At 54.6% G+C, this 14313-nt stretch overlaps 7 protein-coding genes across 7 annotated transcripts; 3 read left to right on the forward strand and 4 right to left on the reverse strand.

Moving 5' to 3' along the window:
- Positions 1–299: 299 nt before the first annotated feature.
- On the reverse strand, positions 300–927 carry A1O7_01246 (uncharacterized protein; the record flags this gene model as incomplete). The annotated part of the gene is made up of 3 exons (XM_007755284.1): positions 300–586; positions 655–790; positions 844–927. Coding segments are annotated over 3 exons (507 nt in total), but the record flags the coding sequence as incomplete, so codon positions are not given.
- A 1243-nt stretch (positions 928–2170) lies between these two features.
- Positions 2171–3420, reverse strand: A1O7_01247 (uncharacterized protein; the record flags this gene model as incomplete). Its single annotated transcript, XM_007755285.1, has 2 exons — positions 2171–2585; positions 2642–3420. The coding sequence occupies 2 exons, from the start codon at positions 3418–3420 to the stop codon at positions 2171–2173; spliced, it is 1194 nt and encodes a 397-aa protein (XP_007753475.1).
- A 397-nt stretch (positions 3421–3817) lies between these two features.
- Positions 3818–5866, forward strand: A1O7_01248 (uncharacterized protein; the record flags this gene model as incomplete). Its single annotated transcript, XM_007755286.1, has 3 exons — positions 3818–5111; positions 5161–5438; positions 5504–5866. 3 exons carry the CDS (start codon positions 3818–3820, stop codon positions 5864–5866), a joined length of 1935 nt encoding a protein of 644 aa, XP_007753476.1.
- A 496-nt stretch (positions 5867–6362) lies between these two features.
- A1O7_01249 (uncharacterized protein) lies at positions 6363–7196 on the reverse strand (the record flags this gene model as incomplete). The annotated part of the gene is made up of 1 exon (XM_007755287.1): positions 6363–7196. The coding sequence occupies one exon, from the start codon at positions 7194–7196 to the stop codon at positions 6363–6365; it is 834 nt and encodes a 277-aa protein (XP_007753477.1).
- A 762-nt stretch (positions 7197–7958) lies between these two features.
- On the forward strand, positions 7959–8429 carry A1O7_01250 (uncharacterized protein; the record flags this gene model as incomplete). The annotated part of the gene is made up of 1 exon (XM_007755288.1): positions 7959–8429. One exon carries the CDS (start codon positions 7959–7961, stop codon positions 8427–8429), a length of 471 nt encoding a protein of 156 aa, XP_007753478.1.
- A 1546-nt stretch (positions 8430–9975) lies between these two features.
- Positions 9976–10725, forward strand: A1O7_01251 (phosphoribosylglycinamide formyltransferase; the record flags this gene model as incomplete). Its single annotated transcript, XM_007755289.1, has 1 exon — positions 9976–10725. The coding sequence occupies one exon, from the start codon at positions 9976–9978 to the stop codon at positions 10723–10725; it is 750 nt and encodes a 249-aa protein (XP_007753479.1).
- A 1026-nt stretch (positions 10726–11751) lies between these two features.
- Positions 11752–13773, reverse strand: A1O7_01252 (uncharacterized protein; the record flags this gene model as incomplete). The annotated part of the gene is made up of 2 exons (XM_007755290.1): positions 11752–12907; positions 12959–13773. The coding sequence occupies 2 exons, from the start codon at positions 13771–13773 to the stop codon at positions 11752–11754; spliced, it is 1971 nt and encodes a 656-aa protein (XP_007753480.1).
- Positions 13774–14313: the final 540 nt, after the last annotated feature.

Consider the following 14313-nt stretch of genomic DNA (forward strand, 5'->3'; position numbering starts at 1 on the left):
TAGTCGTAACCGGAAGAAATGGCACAAGCAAGCTACTTAAGCACACAACGCAATACCTAGGTATCTTCTGGGTGGATCCGCTTCATCTAGTAAAGATTGAGTTCATTCGTATTATGCTATATGCTCTCTTTTCGACAGCCTCTCCTCATATCCTTCGCACAATCCGACGCTTCATGTCTCATTCCTTTTTCGTCTGTCACATAGTGCAGTCATCTGCGGTGTCGTCGCGCGTGCCTCATAACTATATTCTCCGCACTCCGTCTCCTCTCATCCGGCACTAAGGCCCCATTCCCTCATATTTAGAGCAGGGCAGCAACACCCAATCCAACGACGCCAGCAAGGCCAGCCCACTGCTGTCTCAATGCGGAAGCGGCACCAGTGTACGACGCGGCAGGTGGGACAGCGGTGCTCACAGCCGAGTAACTCGCCGGTGCGTAGCTGGTAGTCGTTGCCGGAGTTGCAGGCGGAGCAATGGTTGCGGAAGATGTGAAAGTCGGTCCAGGAGGTGGAGCAGAGGCGCTGGCGGTTGGCAAGGTGATGGTGACACCTGCAGACCCGCAGTACTGTTGCGCGAATGCCAGGGTCGCTGTCGAGCTGGTGGTCAGTGGGGGCTTTGAGAGTGGAAAAGTGCAAAGATCGTTCATGAGCACGAACCAGCTTGGTCAGTGGGGCTACAGGCTGTGCTGATGCATGATTGTACGCCGGTCAAGAAACTGCTCGCCGAGCAGACGCAGGCGGCGTCCGTGATTGCGCAGCCTGTGCTGCCAATGGCGCTGGTGGCGCACGACACCTTCGTTGAAGTAAGCTCGTCTGTCCGACGCCGGTGTGGTGGCCAGTACATACCGCACACGATGGGAGCGTCGACAAGTCTTGCGAAGCTGCAAAATGGAGGAGAGTCGAGATGCCGACGGCTGCGACAGAGAAGAAGCGCATCCTGACCGCTGGTTTGCGAGTAATTCAGCTTAGGGAGCGTAACAATCTGGGTGGATATTGTGAGGATGGAGCTGTCGCTCGAAAAGACAGTCGAGAGTGAAGTGAGTGTGAAGAGCGAGTGTTCGATCAGGGTCAGAGAGCTCAGGTATCAAGTTACCGTTTTGACCTTCGATCAAAGAGACCCGAAGGAGCAGAGCAGGCCCGATCCTAGGTTTATAGCTTTCCCATCTGTCACCGAGCCGTCTTTGGGCTGCCTGTCTGTGCATGGATAGCTTGATGGCCACTCGAGTAGACTTACCGTGAGCTCTAGAAACTGCCGTCTTAGGAAAGGACGCAGCCTCCAGTGATGCGAGTGCAAGGCAGGCGAACCCCTCATAGGCAAGCGTTCGGGTTGTGTCGTAACCGTCGTACCTGGGACGCTTCGCTGGATTCCCATGTTCAGCTGGTGCTGATGCAAGCCCACGAGATCCGAGCAAGTAATGACAGCAGAGCACGGCTGCATGTCTCAGGTACACGATGGTCGAGACTGGACGCCGGGTCCGAAGCCGACAAATTGAAAATCGGTCAAGCCGACAAGAAGCGTTTGGTGCCGTGCCCGCTCACCACTAAATCATGCTCCAACGATCGAGGATCGGGAGTGGAACGATCCCGAGAGAAGCTCTGCGGTGGATCGGGCGGGCGCGCGGGGTAAGAGCACCACGAGTTGACAAGCGCCATTATTAACTACCTGTACACAGTAGCGTAGGTAGCCAAGTCGTCCCACTCGTCCACCAACGTAAACTGGTTAGAAGGTGCAACGAAACTCATCACACGTCTTTATAGCTTCTTCCTAGCCCGATAAGCATTGACTGCGATCGACTTTCCCGCTTAAGCACTTTTCGCTAAATTGAGAATCTTCTCTTCTGTGGCAGCGGTACTTAGTCACAGCGTCCTGCGGGATACTTCGGGTATCCCGCCGTATATTATAGCAGGCACAGCACACCTTCCCTCGCGCGGATGGCGAAGGGCGACTGTCGCGCACCGCGCTGCGGTAGCCGCTCGCTGCAATGCCCTATCTCGTGGTTGGCAATGTGGGAACTCTTGAAGTTGTACCCCGGGAGTTTCGTAATGTGCTCTGGAGTTGGAGACTCTATTCGATTACGACCCGAGTGGGTGCAGAACACAGGGAGCATGAGGTGTTTCGAAGGCGAAGCAGCGTGAGGCGAATGAAATAAGCCTGCTCAGACATGGTGTAATCTCAGACGTTGGGTAGGGGATGTTTCCAGGCCTGATAGCCGACCCATGCCTGGAAGATGGAAACAGCAAGGCCGAGTATTCCGAGAAAGATGGCGATGATAACGCCGACGAGCGTCGCCATCATGACGTGCCTGGCGCCGCTTCTTTTCTCGACCCATTTGTCAACCACGCTGCGTGGAGTCGGATTGAGGAGCTCGTCGTAGAGGTCCATGAGCTTAGCACAGAAATGCTGGTACACGATGTCGTTCTCGCTGTCGGAGCGGTGAGGAGCGGACTCAAAGCGCATGCAGTCAGGGTCAAAACCGGCTTTGGAGACGAGCGACCGCAGGAGGGACTGTGACTGTAGGTCCGGCGGAAAGAGGATTCGTTGTACAGAGTCGAGGGATTCGAGCGTCAGTTGGCGTGGAAGGTTTCCTCTGCAAAGGTCAGCCTGCACTGGTTATCTTCGTTTCGGGGGCCCGAAGGCACCTACAACTCGATGGCTTGGCCGGCAGAGGCATTCGTGGAGATAGACCGGCTCGCAATCAGGTGTTCGGTCAGGAAAGCTGTGTGGTCGAAGATCAGCACAACTCCAAGCTTTTGGTCGAGCTTCAGATGTTCTCTAAGATCGTTCGTCGGCTGGAACTTCAGGCCGGCGACCTTCTTGAGTCTCTGTGCCGTCAGGTTGGCCTTGATCTCTACTGAGCTGCCTGTGTTGTCCTTCTCGCCGAGCGCAGGGTGGTTCGTCTTCGGGAATGCTTCCCTGAGAAACTGAGAGAGCGAGATTTCCTGCCGCCATTGTAGAGGTCTGATTCCTAATTCGAGGGAATCCGAAGATTGCCTGTCTGCAGAGCATTTAATCATGGTCATAGCTCTGACCGCGAGATTGACAGCTCTGTCCTGGTCGGCAACGGGTGGCAGAGGAGCATTGCCACCGTCTCTATTTGAGAAGTAGTGCTGTGTCAGCTGTGAACGGGGCACATCAGGCTGGGTCTTCAGCGCTCGGATGATCTCGAACAGATCCTCATGACTTCTCAAGGCAGGATGACAACCGGGGAGAAACTCAGGGACGTAGCTGGCCGTAATGTCCTTGTAGAATGCGAAATATCGGGCCAGGCGGAGGGATCGTGGCCATGGGCACTCTGGCACTGTGCAGCCTTGGCCAGCTCTGCAGCGCAGACAGATTTTCCAGCTCCAGAGCACCTCGCACAGCTGCTGGAGGTGTTGATCTGAAACGTCCTCCAAAGGGAACGGTGACCGCGAGAATATCATCCTGCCGAACAAAGTGCAGGGCCAGGACGGCGAGGAGCTGTCGAGCGCTCTTGTTTCGGTCATGAATGTCGAGAACTACGTTAGCCGTTGGGGCGCAGCTTGTGTCCAATATGCCTCGTTTTCATGGGAGACCAAGCCCATGTCGCGGCTGGCTGTTATTTGCCCTCGTCATTCGCTGGGGGCGGCTGGCTGGCCACGAAACATCCAGTGGTGGCTGTGTCCGCTGGCGCGAAGCCACGGTGCCCATCAGGCTTTTCATGATCTCTGTCCGTTGAAATATCATTTGGGCACCTGCCACTTCTCCATCAGAAACTGGAGGAGCGTGAAAGTGACGACTTCTCCTTTTTCGAGAATTTCTAATCTCCAGTTTTGAGGTCTGTGAGAAGCTGGGAAGAAAATGACGTCGATAAAGGGCGGCGTTGCTCTTGAAGGCACGACCGTGCCGCAACCCCGTCCGATCAGTACCCAGACAGGAGATGCGAGCTCAGCCTTCGATGGACCTGCAGGCCCGCCTGTAGACTCTGGTTATGGCAGCGCGTCACTGACCCCGAAACCCCTCGAAAAGACCGCCAAGCCGTGTTCCGTTGACAGCGGCGGTGGTGCTGGCCGAGTGCTGTTCCTTCCCTCTGGTAGGGGCAACTTGCAAGAGTTCAACAAGCCGGTCGACGCAGCGACTATCGCTCGTTTCAAAGATGTCCTCGAGCGGGTTGAAGCGCCGTTGCTCCGCCACATGAAAAAGCGATCAGTAAGGCGTGAGCCGATGGCGTTGAGGCTGATGGTGCTGGGACAGACTGAGGAAACCGCCAAAGTCTGGATTGTGGTATTATGCCACGAGACTGGTGCCAAACGGGCCCGAAAGTACTTCGAACAACAACACGTGAAGGACGTCATCCGACCAGAGGACTCATCAATCCCTTCCTTTGACGTTTTGGTGGTCGGCCAATCTCCAAAGACCAGAGGCGCTGCAATCGATGTCTGTATAAGGGATCCCATGGATCCTCCGGGTCCGATTACAACACTGTGTGGCGCACCGATCAAGCTTGTCAACGGCGATGAATACCAGCTCGGAACCTGTGGGGGTCTTATCAAGCTGACTTTTCACGACGGTGATTATGCTTTGTACGGTATGACTGCCCGCCACCTCACAAATCGATGGGATGGCGTACATTCTCTACATCTAGCGGCAAGTGAGGACGACAGCGATCGCGACAGTGACCATTGGGACCACGAGGACGAAGATGAAGACGAGGACCTCAGCGACCCTGACGACCCATTTGAGACACCCCAGCCTCCTGTACTCGGACCGGCGTGTGGCCTTGACGAACGGCCGTCGCCTGAAAATCATCTGTCCTCGTCGTGGCACAGGGTAGGACAGTTCATTGCTCCATCCGCCGCGCAGCTTCCTCGGAACCCACAGGATTATGATTGGGCACTGATTGGCTTTGACGACCGGCATGCGTTCCGACCGAACAGCTTTGGAGCTTTCGAAGGCGGTCATCGCCAATACCGTGCAGGGGACTTCAAAGTGGGCGTCGTCGATCTCATGGATTCAGCAACATTCTCAGTCGTCATGAAGAGTGGTGTGCAAGGGATCCAGTCCGGAGTGATGTCGTCTCTACCCTGTCGAGTCTGGCTAGGTTACGGCAAAGAGTTTGTGGATGTGTACACCTTGAATTTGGAAAATGGCGCCGGTAAGTCCACACGCCTACGGAGTGTCCACTCGGCTGACCCGATGTGCAGAAATTCGTGACGGCGATTCAGGGTCTTGGGTCCTCAATCCATCTCGGCTTGAAGTCTACGGACACGTCATCGCCTCTGATGCCTTTGGGTCAGGTTATATCATTCCGATGACCCGTAGCCTGGAAGATATCCGACAGACAGTAGACTTGGCCTCAGTTGAGCTCCCAACTTTAGTGGACGTAGCTAGCAAGGTGTTTTCGGAGGACTTCCAGGGCGACGACTATGCGGATCTAGCTGTTGTTTCCTCCCCCCCTCGAACACCAAAACGCCCGGTTGAGGTAAGTCACCGCAGGCCAATAGCCACCTCACCCGTGAAATAACGAACTTGCTAACTCTATACCAGCAGGATGACTTTGAACCCGAAGAGGCCCGTGACTTTAAGCGCCGATTTTGGTCCCCAACGTCTGTGGATCTCTCAACCGTTGGGCCCACCGCTTACTTGCCGCAAGACTCAGGCTATGTATCCCAGCTACCTTCTGCGCCTAGATCAGCGGAAGGAACGCCCTTAACAGCTCGAAAGCCTAAAGCGCCGATGGATAGTGACGGAATGAGAGACCAAGTCCCGTGCGACCAAGCGAGTCGTGTATCCGATGAAACAAAAGACACGCTACTCTTCGTCAACGATTTCAAGTTCATGGGCGGTGGACTATTACCCGATTCGGAGGATATTATGAAGGAGTTCGAACGAATGCCTACCTGGTACTAGGTATATAGCTACAAAGGGCTATGTCCATTAAATACCACGGACGCGTTATAGCCTGTCAACCTAGAGGCGTATACTAATAACGCCTGGAGGCATCAACACAGACTCATGGGAAACAGCCTCAGGCTTGATGACCGTCTCCATCAGAGTTATCAACGCAGAGGCACGCGTGCAGAAAGACTCTACAGCAGTCACCCTCACCCAGAGGACGGCGGCGGAAGTCAGATAGTTCAGGCGTATGAGAATACTATGTAGTCTGTGCTGTTATGATATTCATTCGAGAGATTCGAGCGGTTCCCAGGTCCCGCCCTTGCCTTTCTGGTTGCCAGCGGAGTTCCTCGCTTAGACACAAGTTTTCATATCCCTTCCCTTGGACTCACGATCAATCACAATGAGGCATCTCACGTATCGTTCAATGTCTCATATTTGTCCCTGGTTAGAGGCATCTTGCGGCTTCCGTATCACGCATCACAAAAGCCCGTCCCTTTCCCTATGCCCATCAGAACTTCTCCCTCGCAGGCCTCATATCCAACTCATGAACCCACAAGTCACAGCTCTGCCGCATACAATCCAGATACAACCTTCCCACACTCTCCGCCCGTATCCTCTCTCCTAGCAAGATTTTACCCTTTTTCTCCTTCGTCTCCGCATCATCATCACCCGCCGCAGAAGAGGTGTCAGCATCCACAATCCCACCATTCGCAATCGCATGCACAACATGCACCCCCCTGGCCGAGTACTCCCTCGCCAGACTCTGCGCCAACATCCTGACTCCCGCCCTACCCGCGCCGTAGGCCGCGTACCCGGCGTTGGTCCTCAACGCGCCCAACGTGCCCGTGAAGATCAAAGTCCCTTTCTTGACCATTTCCTCCTCGCCGCTTCCAGGGTTCCCGGCACTGTCGTGGGGGTACTGCTCCAAAAACCACTTCAAGGCGAGCTGGCTGAACACCATCGCGCCCGTGACGTAGACTTGCAACGAATCGCCAAAGCGGGACGAGGTCTCCTCCTCGAACGCCGTCTTGTGACTATGCTTGATGCTCCAGATGGCGAGTTTGAGTTTCAGCTTGGAATCCCCGTCGTCGAAGGACGCCGCCCATTTTCGGACCTCGCTGAAGGCGTCGGTCAGGCGGGTCTCCGCGGTGTCGGATTTGAACGCCTTGAGCACACCGCCCCCGGACTCCCGGGAGAGGCGGTCCGCGAGGGCCGTGTCGCCGCTGCGTGAGAGGAGCGCGACGGCGAGATTTCCTTGGGAGGGACGGGCCAGCACGCGGGCGATGCCCGCTCCGGTGGTGGGACCGGCGCCCAGCAAGATCGCGAGGCCCGAGGGTGGCATCCTGCACAGGTCTACCGGTTTAGTCGGATGGGACTTACTCCGTCGGTGTGTCAATAGAGGAGAACACGTTTGGCTTTTGGCTACCTTGATACGAAGGACGCAGTAGGTGCGTTACACATGTATGAGGCCGGTCAGCTACCCAAGGTACCGCCAGATACGACACAGACGTACGAAGTATACGTCAGGGAGGAGAACCTCCTTTGTGGAGACTTCGATGCAGGAAGTACATCGTCATATCGGTACAAGGACCGAGCATGGCGGGCGGTTTGTTACGCCGCTCGCTTCTCGCCTCCTTTTCACCCGCCACGTGGCTGGTTTCATGTTCGCTCGCCGGGTGACCCCGGCATGGCTACCCTCACAGCATCTTAGCCCGCGCGTCGACAGGTGACGGCCGTTCGTGATAATCGGTAATTGACGGCAATGCTTCCAGGCACAGAATAGGCACCAGCCCCCTACGGCCTTGGACCGCCCAATCAGCGATAGGACTTAGGGACACCAAGACTCCGGCAATATAGAAACTGCGTACACGGATTACCGAGTAATATATTTATATTGATCTACCATCCAAGATACAGAAGACGACACGCTGGCACCATTCAGCTCTGGTCGAAGTACACAGTATATCTAGCGTGTACTACCCATCGTGAGTCTTGGTCGGTCCGACTACTGGACCAGGACGGTCTACCGCTTGCACAGACCAAGCACCGCATCGCAGACCGCATCTACACAATTACCATCGTGGCTCTGCAAGCCCTCTCCGAAATGTCGACGCCCGAACAAGAAGACATCAAAAGAACATTCCACGGCTCCTGCCACTGCAAGTTCATCACATACACCGTTGCCATCCCCCAGTCTCGGCTCGACAACCCCCGGGCCGGCCGCTGTAATTGCACAATCTGCCTCAAGCAGGGATACACGGGGATTCGGCTGCCACGCTCGGACTTCCACTTGATCTCCCTGTCTTCGTTCTCTGAGTGCAAGGACTATCGCATGAATCCTGAACACAACGTGCACAAATACTTCTGCGGCACCTGCGGCATCCATGTAGCCGCGGAGGGGAGCTTCGAGTGGAAGGGAGAGACGATCGAGTTCTTTCAGTTCAACGTGGTGACGCTGGAGCAGCCGCAGGAGGGCTTGGATTTGAGTCAGTGGAAGATGTGTTATACAGACGGACGCCACAACAAGTTTGAGAACATCAGGGACGATGCTCCGTGGCCGGGCGGTGTGCTTTGAGCAGCACGAAATGAGAAAAGTTAGGATTGTGTCTCTTGGTGAAGAAAGGGAGCATTTCTCTTCGTGCTTGGCTTGGGGATGGGGCCGATGACGTTTGACCAGCCTAGATATGATCGGTCTGTCTGAAATGCCATGGCAGAGAGACCCTGCTACAGTGAGATGTGTCTTCTTCCGAAGTCCAACCCCCGGACCTCGGACGGACAGATAAGCAGGAACAGGGAGCCGCCTGCACTGTTGATTGAATAGTTGCGATGACCTTCTGTGCGATCAAGGTGACGTCACAACAGGGAACTTCAGTAGCGACCACATCAAGCTTCGATCCGGCGTGCCTGAGAATCTTCGTCCCAATTCACGGACGCTTGTGCTGGGGGAGTATCGTTCAGGCCGCAGGTTAGCTTCGATCACGAAAAACAGGTTGCGGATGCTAACAGATCTTGCGGCTATCTGTCGGTCGTTCATTCATTTGGAAAGAGGCCCAATGAGAGTGTGACAGCTGTACCAATTTAGGGCGTGCATTCGACCCGCTGCTCTCTGCATGGCATGGCGACTTCTCGGACTCCGTCTTCTTCCGATTATTCTGCCTGGTGTCGAGAATTTAGCGATCTCCAAGCCGTCGATTGCCGCGGTGGAGTGGCCCCAGGATACACTTCCCGGTGCAAGATGATGTGAGGCTGGAACGATGGCATGCAGTCCGTCAAAATCCAAGAAGCGATGGACGCCCAGGATGGGTGCCGGGATTCTTCCTCTGAGGTACTTTCCCCATGCGTGAAGTGAGTCTATCTCGGCCCATTGGCCTGGATGACGGGTGGCTCGAGGACGTCTAGAAGATGAGCTCAAATAATGCCTGTACTCCGTAACGAGCACGCGACGTAGAAATGGGTCTTTCTCCTGAGGAAGCTCGAGAGAAACTACCTGCATGCGCTTGAGCAAGGATCGGCTGCCAAACCAGTCCAGAGGCACTGCCGAGCTGTGGTGTGACGAAGAAGATCATGAGCTGAAGGGACTGAGAACAAGAAAAAGCTGCCCGCAGGTACGAGGTACGTACCCGAGCCCAGGCGCTAAACAGTCACTTCCGGGGAGGTTAGGCGCGAACACTTGATCCCCGGCGCCTCACCCGGGTTTTTAGGCAAGCCTACAGCCCTAAAGCACGTCAATGCATATGCTTACTGGCTGGGGCGCGGCTGGTTCCTGTTCCGCTGTCGTTCAGGGCAAGCTCTCGAGTCTTGACCATCCCCTCTCTATGCCTCTCCACCCGGGCAGGACCCCACCTGAGTTACATGTACTTGTAGCACTTTCACACGCTTCCACAAGCCCTGCGCCGCTTCCGTCTGTCTGTCGCAGCCCAGATGTCGCACCTGTCGCTTGTCTCTCACCTCATCTGTCTCTTCGCGCACATACAAATGGGCAGTGCAGGATAGACAAGCGACCACCGTTGTTGACCCGGTCGTCGCCGACGCTCTAAAATTCCTCGTCGACCTATCTCTGCCCTTCTCGCTACCTACTGCTCTCCTTGTTGCTCATAGTCACGAGCCACGGTAGCGGCAACATGTCTTCAAAGCCCGTGTCGACCGATCAGTCCCGGAAATGGAGCGCCTCCACGTCCTTCAATTTGACCGTTCTCATCTCCGGCTCCGGTACGAACCTCCAGGCGCTCATTGACGCTTGTGGGCAAGCTCCTTCCTCGAAAGATCGATCAACTTCCCACCGAGTCCTCCCAAACGCTCGCATCGGCCACGTCATATCAAATCGTAAAGAAGCCAAAGGGTTGGTTCGTGCCCAAGACGCGGGCATATTCACCACGTACCACAATCTGGTGCAGTACAAGAAGAAATTCCCGGATACAGAGGCCGGTATAACAGCCGCGCGGAAGCAATATGATGCAGACTTGGCTCAGAAGATTCTCACGCATATTCCGTGCCCGGATCTGGTCGTCTGTGCAGGCTGGATGCATATTTTATCCCCAGGCTTCGTCAACGCCCTAGCCTCGGCCAACGTGCCCATCATCAACCTGCACCCAGCATTACCGGGACAATTTGATGGCGCAAACGCCATAGGTCGAGCATACGAGGCATTTCAAAGGGGCGAGATTTCGAAGACAGGAGTCATGGTCCATTATGTGATCGACCAAGTCGACCGAGGAGCGCCCATCCTGGTCAGGGAAGTTGAAATCAAGTCGGGAGAAACCCGAGAGGAACTCGAGGAGAGAATCCACGAAACAGAGTGGGCCCTGATCGTCGAAGCTACCGGCAAGGTACTAGCGGACCTTGAGGAGAAGCGGAGACGTGAAAGCTATTGAACGTCTCTTATCTGACGGAAGCAGAAGGGGCCAAAGGGTGGCAACGTCGACTTTTACAGGACAAGCGCGGTGTTTGGCAGGGAGATTTGGACAATCTCAAACACCTGGAGTATATATGGATGTCGGCATGGGGTCTCAAAGGTTCGGGCATGTAGCTTGATGCCACAAGCCCCTGCCACACAAAAGTCAATGGAAGGAATGCAGGAGCTGAACCACGGTGGATATGTGAACCTGTGAGTGGGACACACAGTGCTTATGCTTTGAACGGCCGAATGGGATAGATAGGGACGAGACCATAGTGAAAGAATGAAGGTCGACAGAGGATGTTCCAAGGATCGGCCTCCAGCCGCAGTAAGCACCCTTCACAATGAAAGGAGAAACACCTTTCCAAGTCATCTTGACCATAATATACCTGCACCATTGCTCGTACTGTACCTAGGTAAGTTACTGTACAGCACTGGTCGGACCCATCTCACCCACATATCGCCTTCCCCCTTTCACCTCGATCAACTGCTCGCCTAAATTACAGAGCCTCCCAAAAGGGTATATACGTACAACCCCACAGTCCGCATACATGTGCACACACAGTCAGATGGATCGTGATGTTCGCGTACAGAGAAGAACACGACACCTTGCATGGCATGGCAGGGGATCGCGTGGGCTGAGTCTGCAGAACGAGGGGAAAGTGTCAACATACCAGGTAGGTACTATATGTCTGTTTCAATCAAACTTCCAATACGGAGTACTGTGGTACCATTACTCGCACGCGCAAAGGGTATCAATTTTCATCTTATCTCATCTCGTCGCTATCTTTGTACGGACTCACAAACCCCAAAAACAATAGGTCGCTGAATTGAAGTCTGCAAAAGTTCTCGATTTCATCCCACAAGGTCCTCAATGCTACCAGTGTTGCACCTGATCGGGCTGAGCCGCTTGCGCCGTAAACGCAAGTTTAATTCTTGGCCACAAGAATTTCAAGTCGACTTCGATGCTCCTTTTTCTGGGGATCAGGCGATTCGAGCGCCACTACCGCTTTGCGTTCAGATCGCCGCCTTCCGCAGCATGAGCAGGGGTGGCTTGTTGCTCGCCCTTCTCGTGTTCTGCTGTGCCATCGACGCCACGATCGTGGAGAATCCTCTCCGCGTTGACCTGCTGATCGTCAACTGCATCGCCATGATGCTCATCTCGTCCCCCGTCCATGAATTTGTGCATCTCCCTCTTGTACCGACTTTCTTTCGGGGGCCGATCCTCGCCGGCTTCGGCCATCGAGTCTAAATCCGATTCGTCAGAACTGCTCAAGCTTGACAAGCTGAGGTTCTGCATGTACATGACGGGTTTCCCTCCGGCAGTTGCTTTTTTCTTCTCCCTCTGTTCCTTCTTGAGAGCTTGTTGGACCTCCGCGTCGGCTTGGCAGTCGAGCGTTTTGATCTTCAGGCCTGGAAGGCTTGCCCTGAGGTATTCCTCTAGAAGAGGGAGCTTTTCTGCATTGGGCCGGTAGGTGCCGCTGTCGTTGTCAATGATGAGCTGGTAGTGCGTCGGGTCTCTGTCCTTCTCGGGTTTTATATTGTTGCCGTTAGGTTGAGGCGAAGGAGAGGAAGGTGCGTTGTTTGTTTGACACGGACAACCTAGGCTCGAACATAATTTTGTACCCGTGCATGGTCTGCCCGAACCTCCCTCATTGTCGTTTTGTTCTTCGTCGGGTGGTGTGGATGGTGGGTGTGTTTCTTTCTGAGGATCAACTGTTGCATCGTCCTTGTGCATCTTGGCATGCTTAACGCGTCGGATGAAGAACTCTCCAGAGAAGGCGATATAGATGCTCACGTCGCTGTGCATGGTATGTTTACTTAGCAGGTCGATTCCAAACTCTTTCCCGGTTTCTGTGAAACGAAATTGTCCATCGAGGGTCAAGACGTATGTGAAAATCCGTCCTCCTTCGTCGTAATGGACGAAATCAAGAAACTGATTCGTCATCTCGAGGCACGGTTCGGCAAAGGAGCCGTATTTTGTCGTGCGATCGTAGTTGTAGATCCGGCTGTGCTGGTGGTGTAAAGCGCGATTCAGGAGCCGCCCACGGATGCTGTGCGAGGTGAACATGCCGGCTACAAAGGGCCGAAATTCCACGTAGCGGTGATAGAGCTCTGCCGGGACGGGCCCGCGGAATTGCATTTGAATGGATTGGAAGCTGTCGTTGAGTCAGTGTCTGTTAAAGGAAGAGCAGTGAAAATTTGCTCACTTATACCGCTGTACCTCTTTCCCGTCTTTGCCTTGTTCCGTGTTTTTGGTACCTGTTATCCGCCCGATCAAGGGTGAGTGGTGTTGCGACCATGGTAAAGGGCTGAGGGTGTACGCGCGACCACCGTCCTCTGCGTCGGTCCTGCCTAAATTCTCCACACTGACGATAAGGTCTCCGTGCAACTTCACTTTCCTAGAGATAAGAGCGGCGCATCCACGGAGCGTGTAGGCTCTTTTGCTGGCCATGCGCTTCTTCAATTGGAACTTCTTGTGCGAGAACCCTTTCCAGTTGTCGTCAATATGAGGCACATCGACGTGTGCATTGCCGAGCCGATCATCAGAGTCAGCGGGATCCTCGTCGTATAGTCTGCACTTCATATGGAAGCCGCTTGCGGGAATATTCGCAACAATCCATTCCGTCTCCCACTCCGGGTCTGTGTTCCGATGTATCGTCGGCGTCCTCAACTTTAAATCTGGATCCTGTTTATGCCTCTTAGGCAGCTGCGTCTGGAGGATCGCGAGAACATATGGATCGGACGACAGAGTGCCAAAATCTGCAAAGGGCAGATTCTCCGCTTTGTGGAATGTAATCTTGACCGTGTAACCAGGCGGTGCGCTTGGTACGGGCGTGGCATCGAAGCCGCCCGCTGGTCCCTTCTTTTCTTTCTTGTCGGAAGTGTCGGCGCCGGCTGCGCTGCGATATACCTGCTCGAGTTTCTCTGTTTGTTCGGCCAATTTAGGTCCGAGTTTGTCGGCTTGGTGAGGGATCACTCCGTCCTTGCGCAGGACGGGTGCCTCGGAATCAGTGTCCGCCATTGGGTGGTGCTCAGTTGTTGCGGTTGATCTATATGGAACGTGTGTGCAGGTGTTGACTACGATGGCATACCGAAGCTAAAAGGGCGCATTGAGTGAGGATATGGCGGTCCACAATAGGTAAACATACATTCATGCGAGATAGACTAAGGAACGAGAGATGGTATGAAGGACAGCGCAGGCAATTTTGGCAGTTCGCTTAGCAACATGAATCCGCAGGAGCCGACGAGCAGGTTGGGGCGCCATCAGCCCACGGCGGCATGGTGGGTGGCAGGAGCGAATGAGTTAATTAGGCTTTGGGGCATGGCTGACGCACGCCTGTAGGCTTCCTCCAATGAGTGATATGGGCTTGCGGAATTGCCTATGGGGCCCTTTCGCCCTTGACCGGGTCCGGGGCGGCAATAAGCATGGCAGGGCTAGCTCTCCAATAAAGCTTGGCCTAAAGCTTGGTACTAGCTGGTGATTAATTCCTAGCTGCTGTGGCATTCCCCTCATGTAACCCGAAGTGGACCACGTGTACGAGGGGGACGCGCAATCACCAGT

This window comes from Cladophialophora yegresii (assembly GCF_000585515.1).
Source record: "Cladophialophora yegresii CBS 114405 chromosome Unknown aczIN-supercont1.1, whole genome shotgun sequence".
In the NCBI taxonomy this organism is placed as follows: domain Eukaryota; kingdom Fungi; phylum Ascomycota; class Eurotiomycetes; order Chaetothyriales; family Herpotrichiellaceae; genus Cladophialophora; species Cladophialophora yegresii.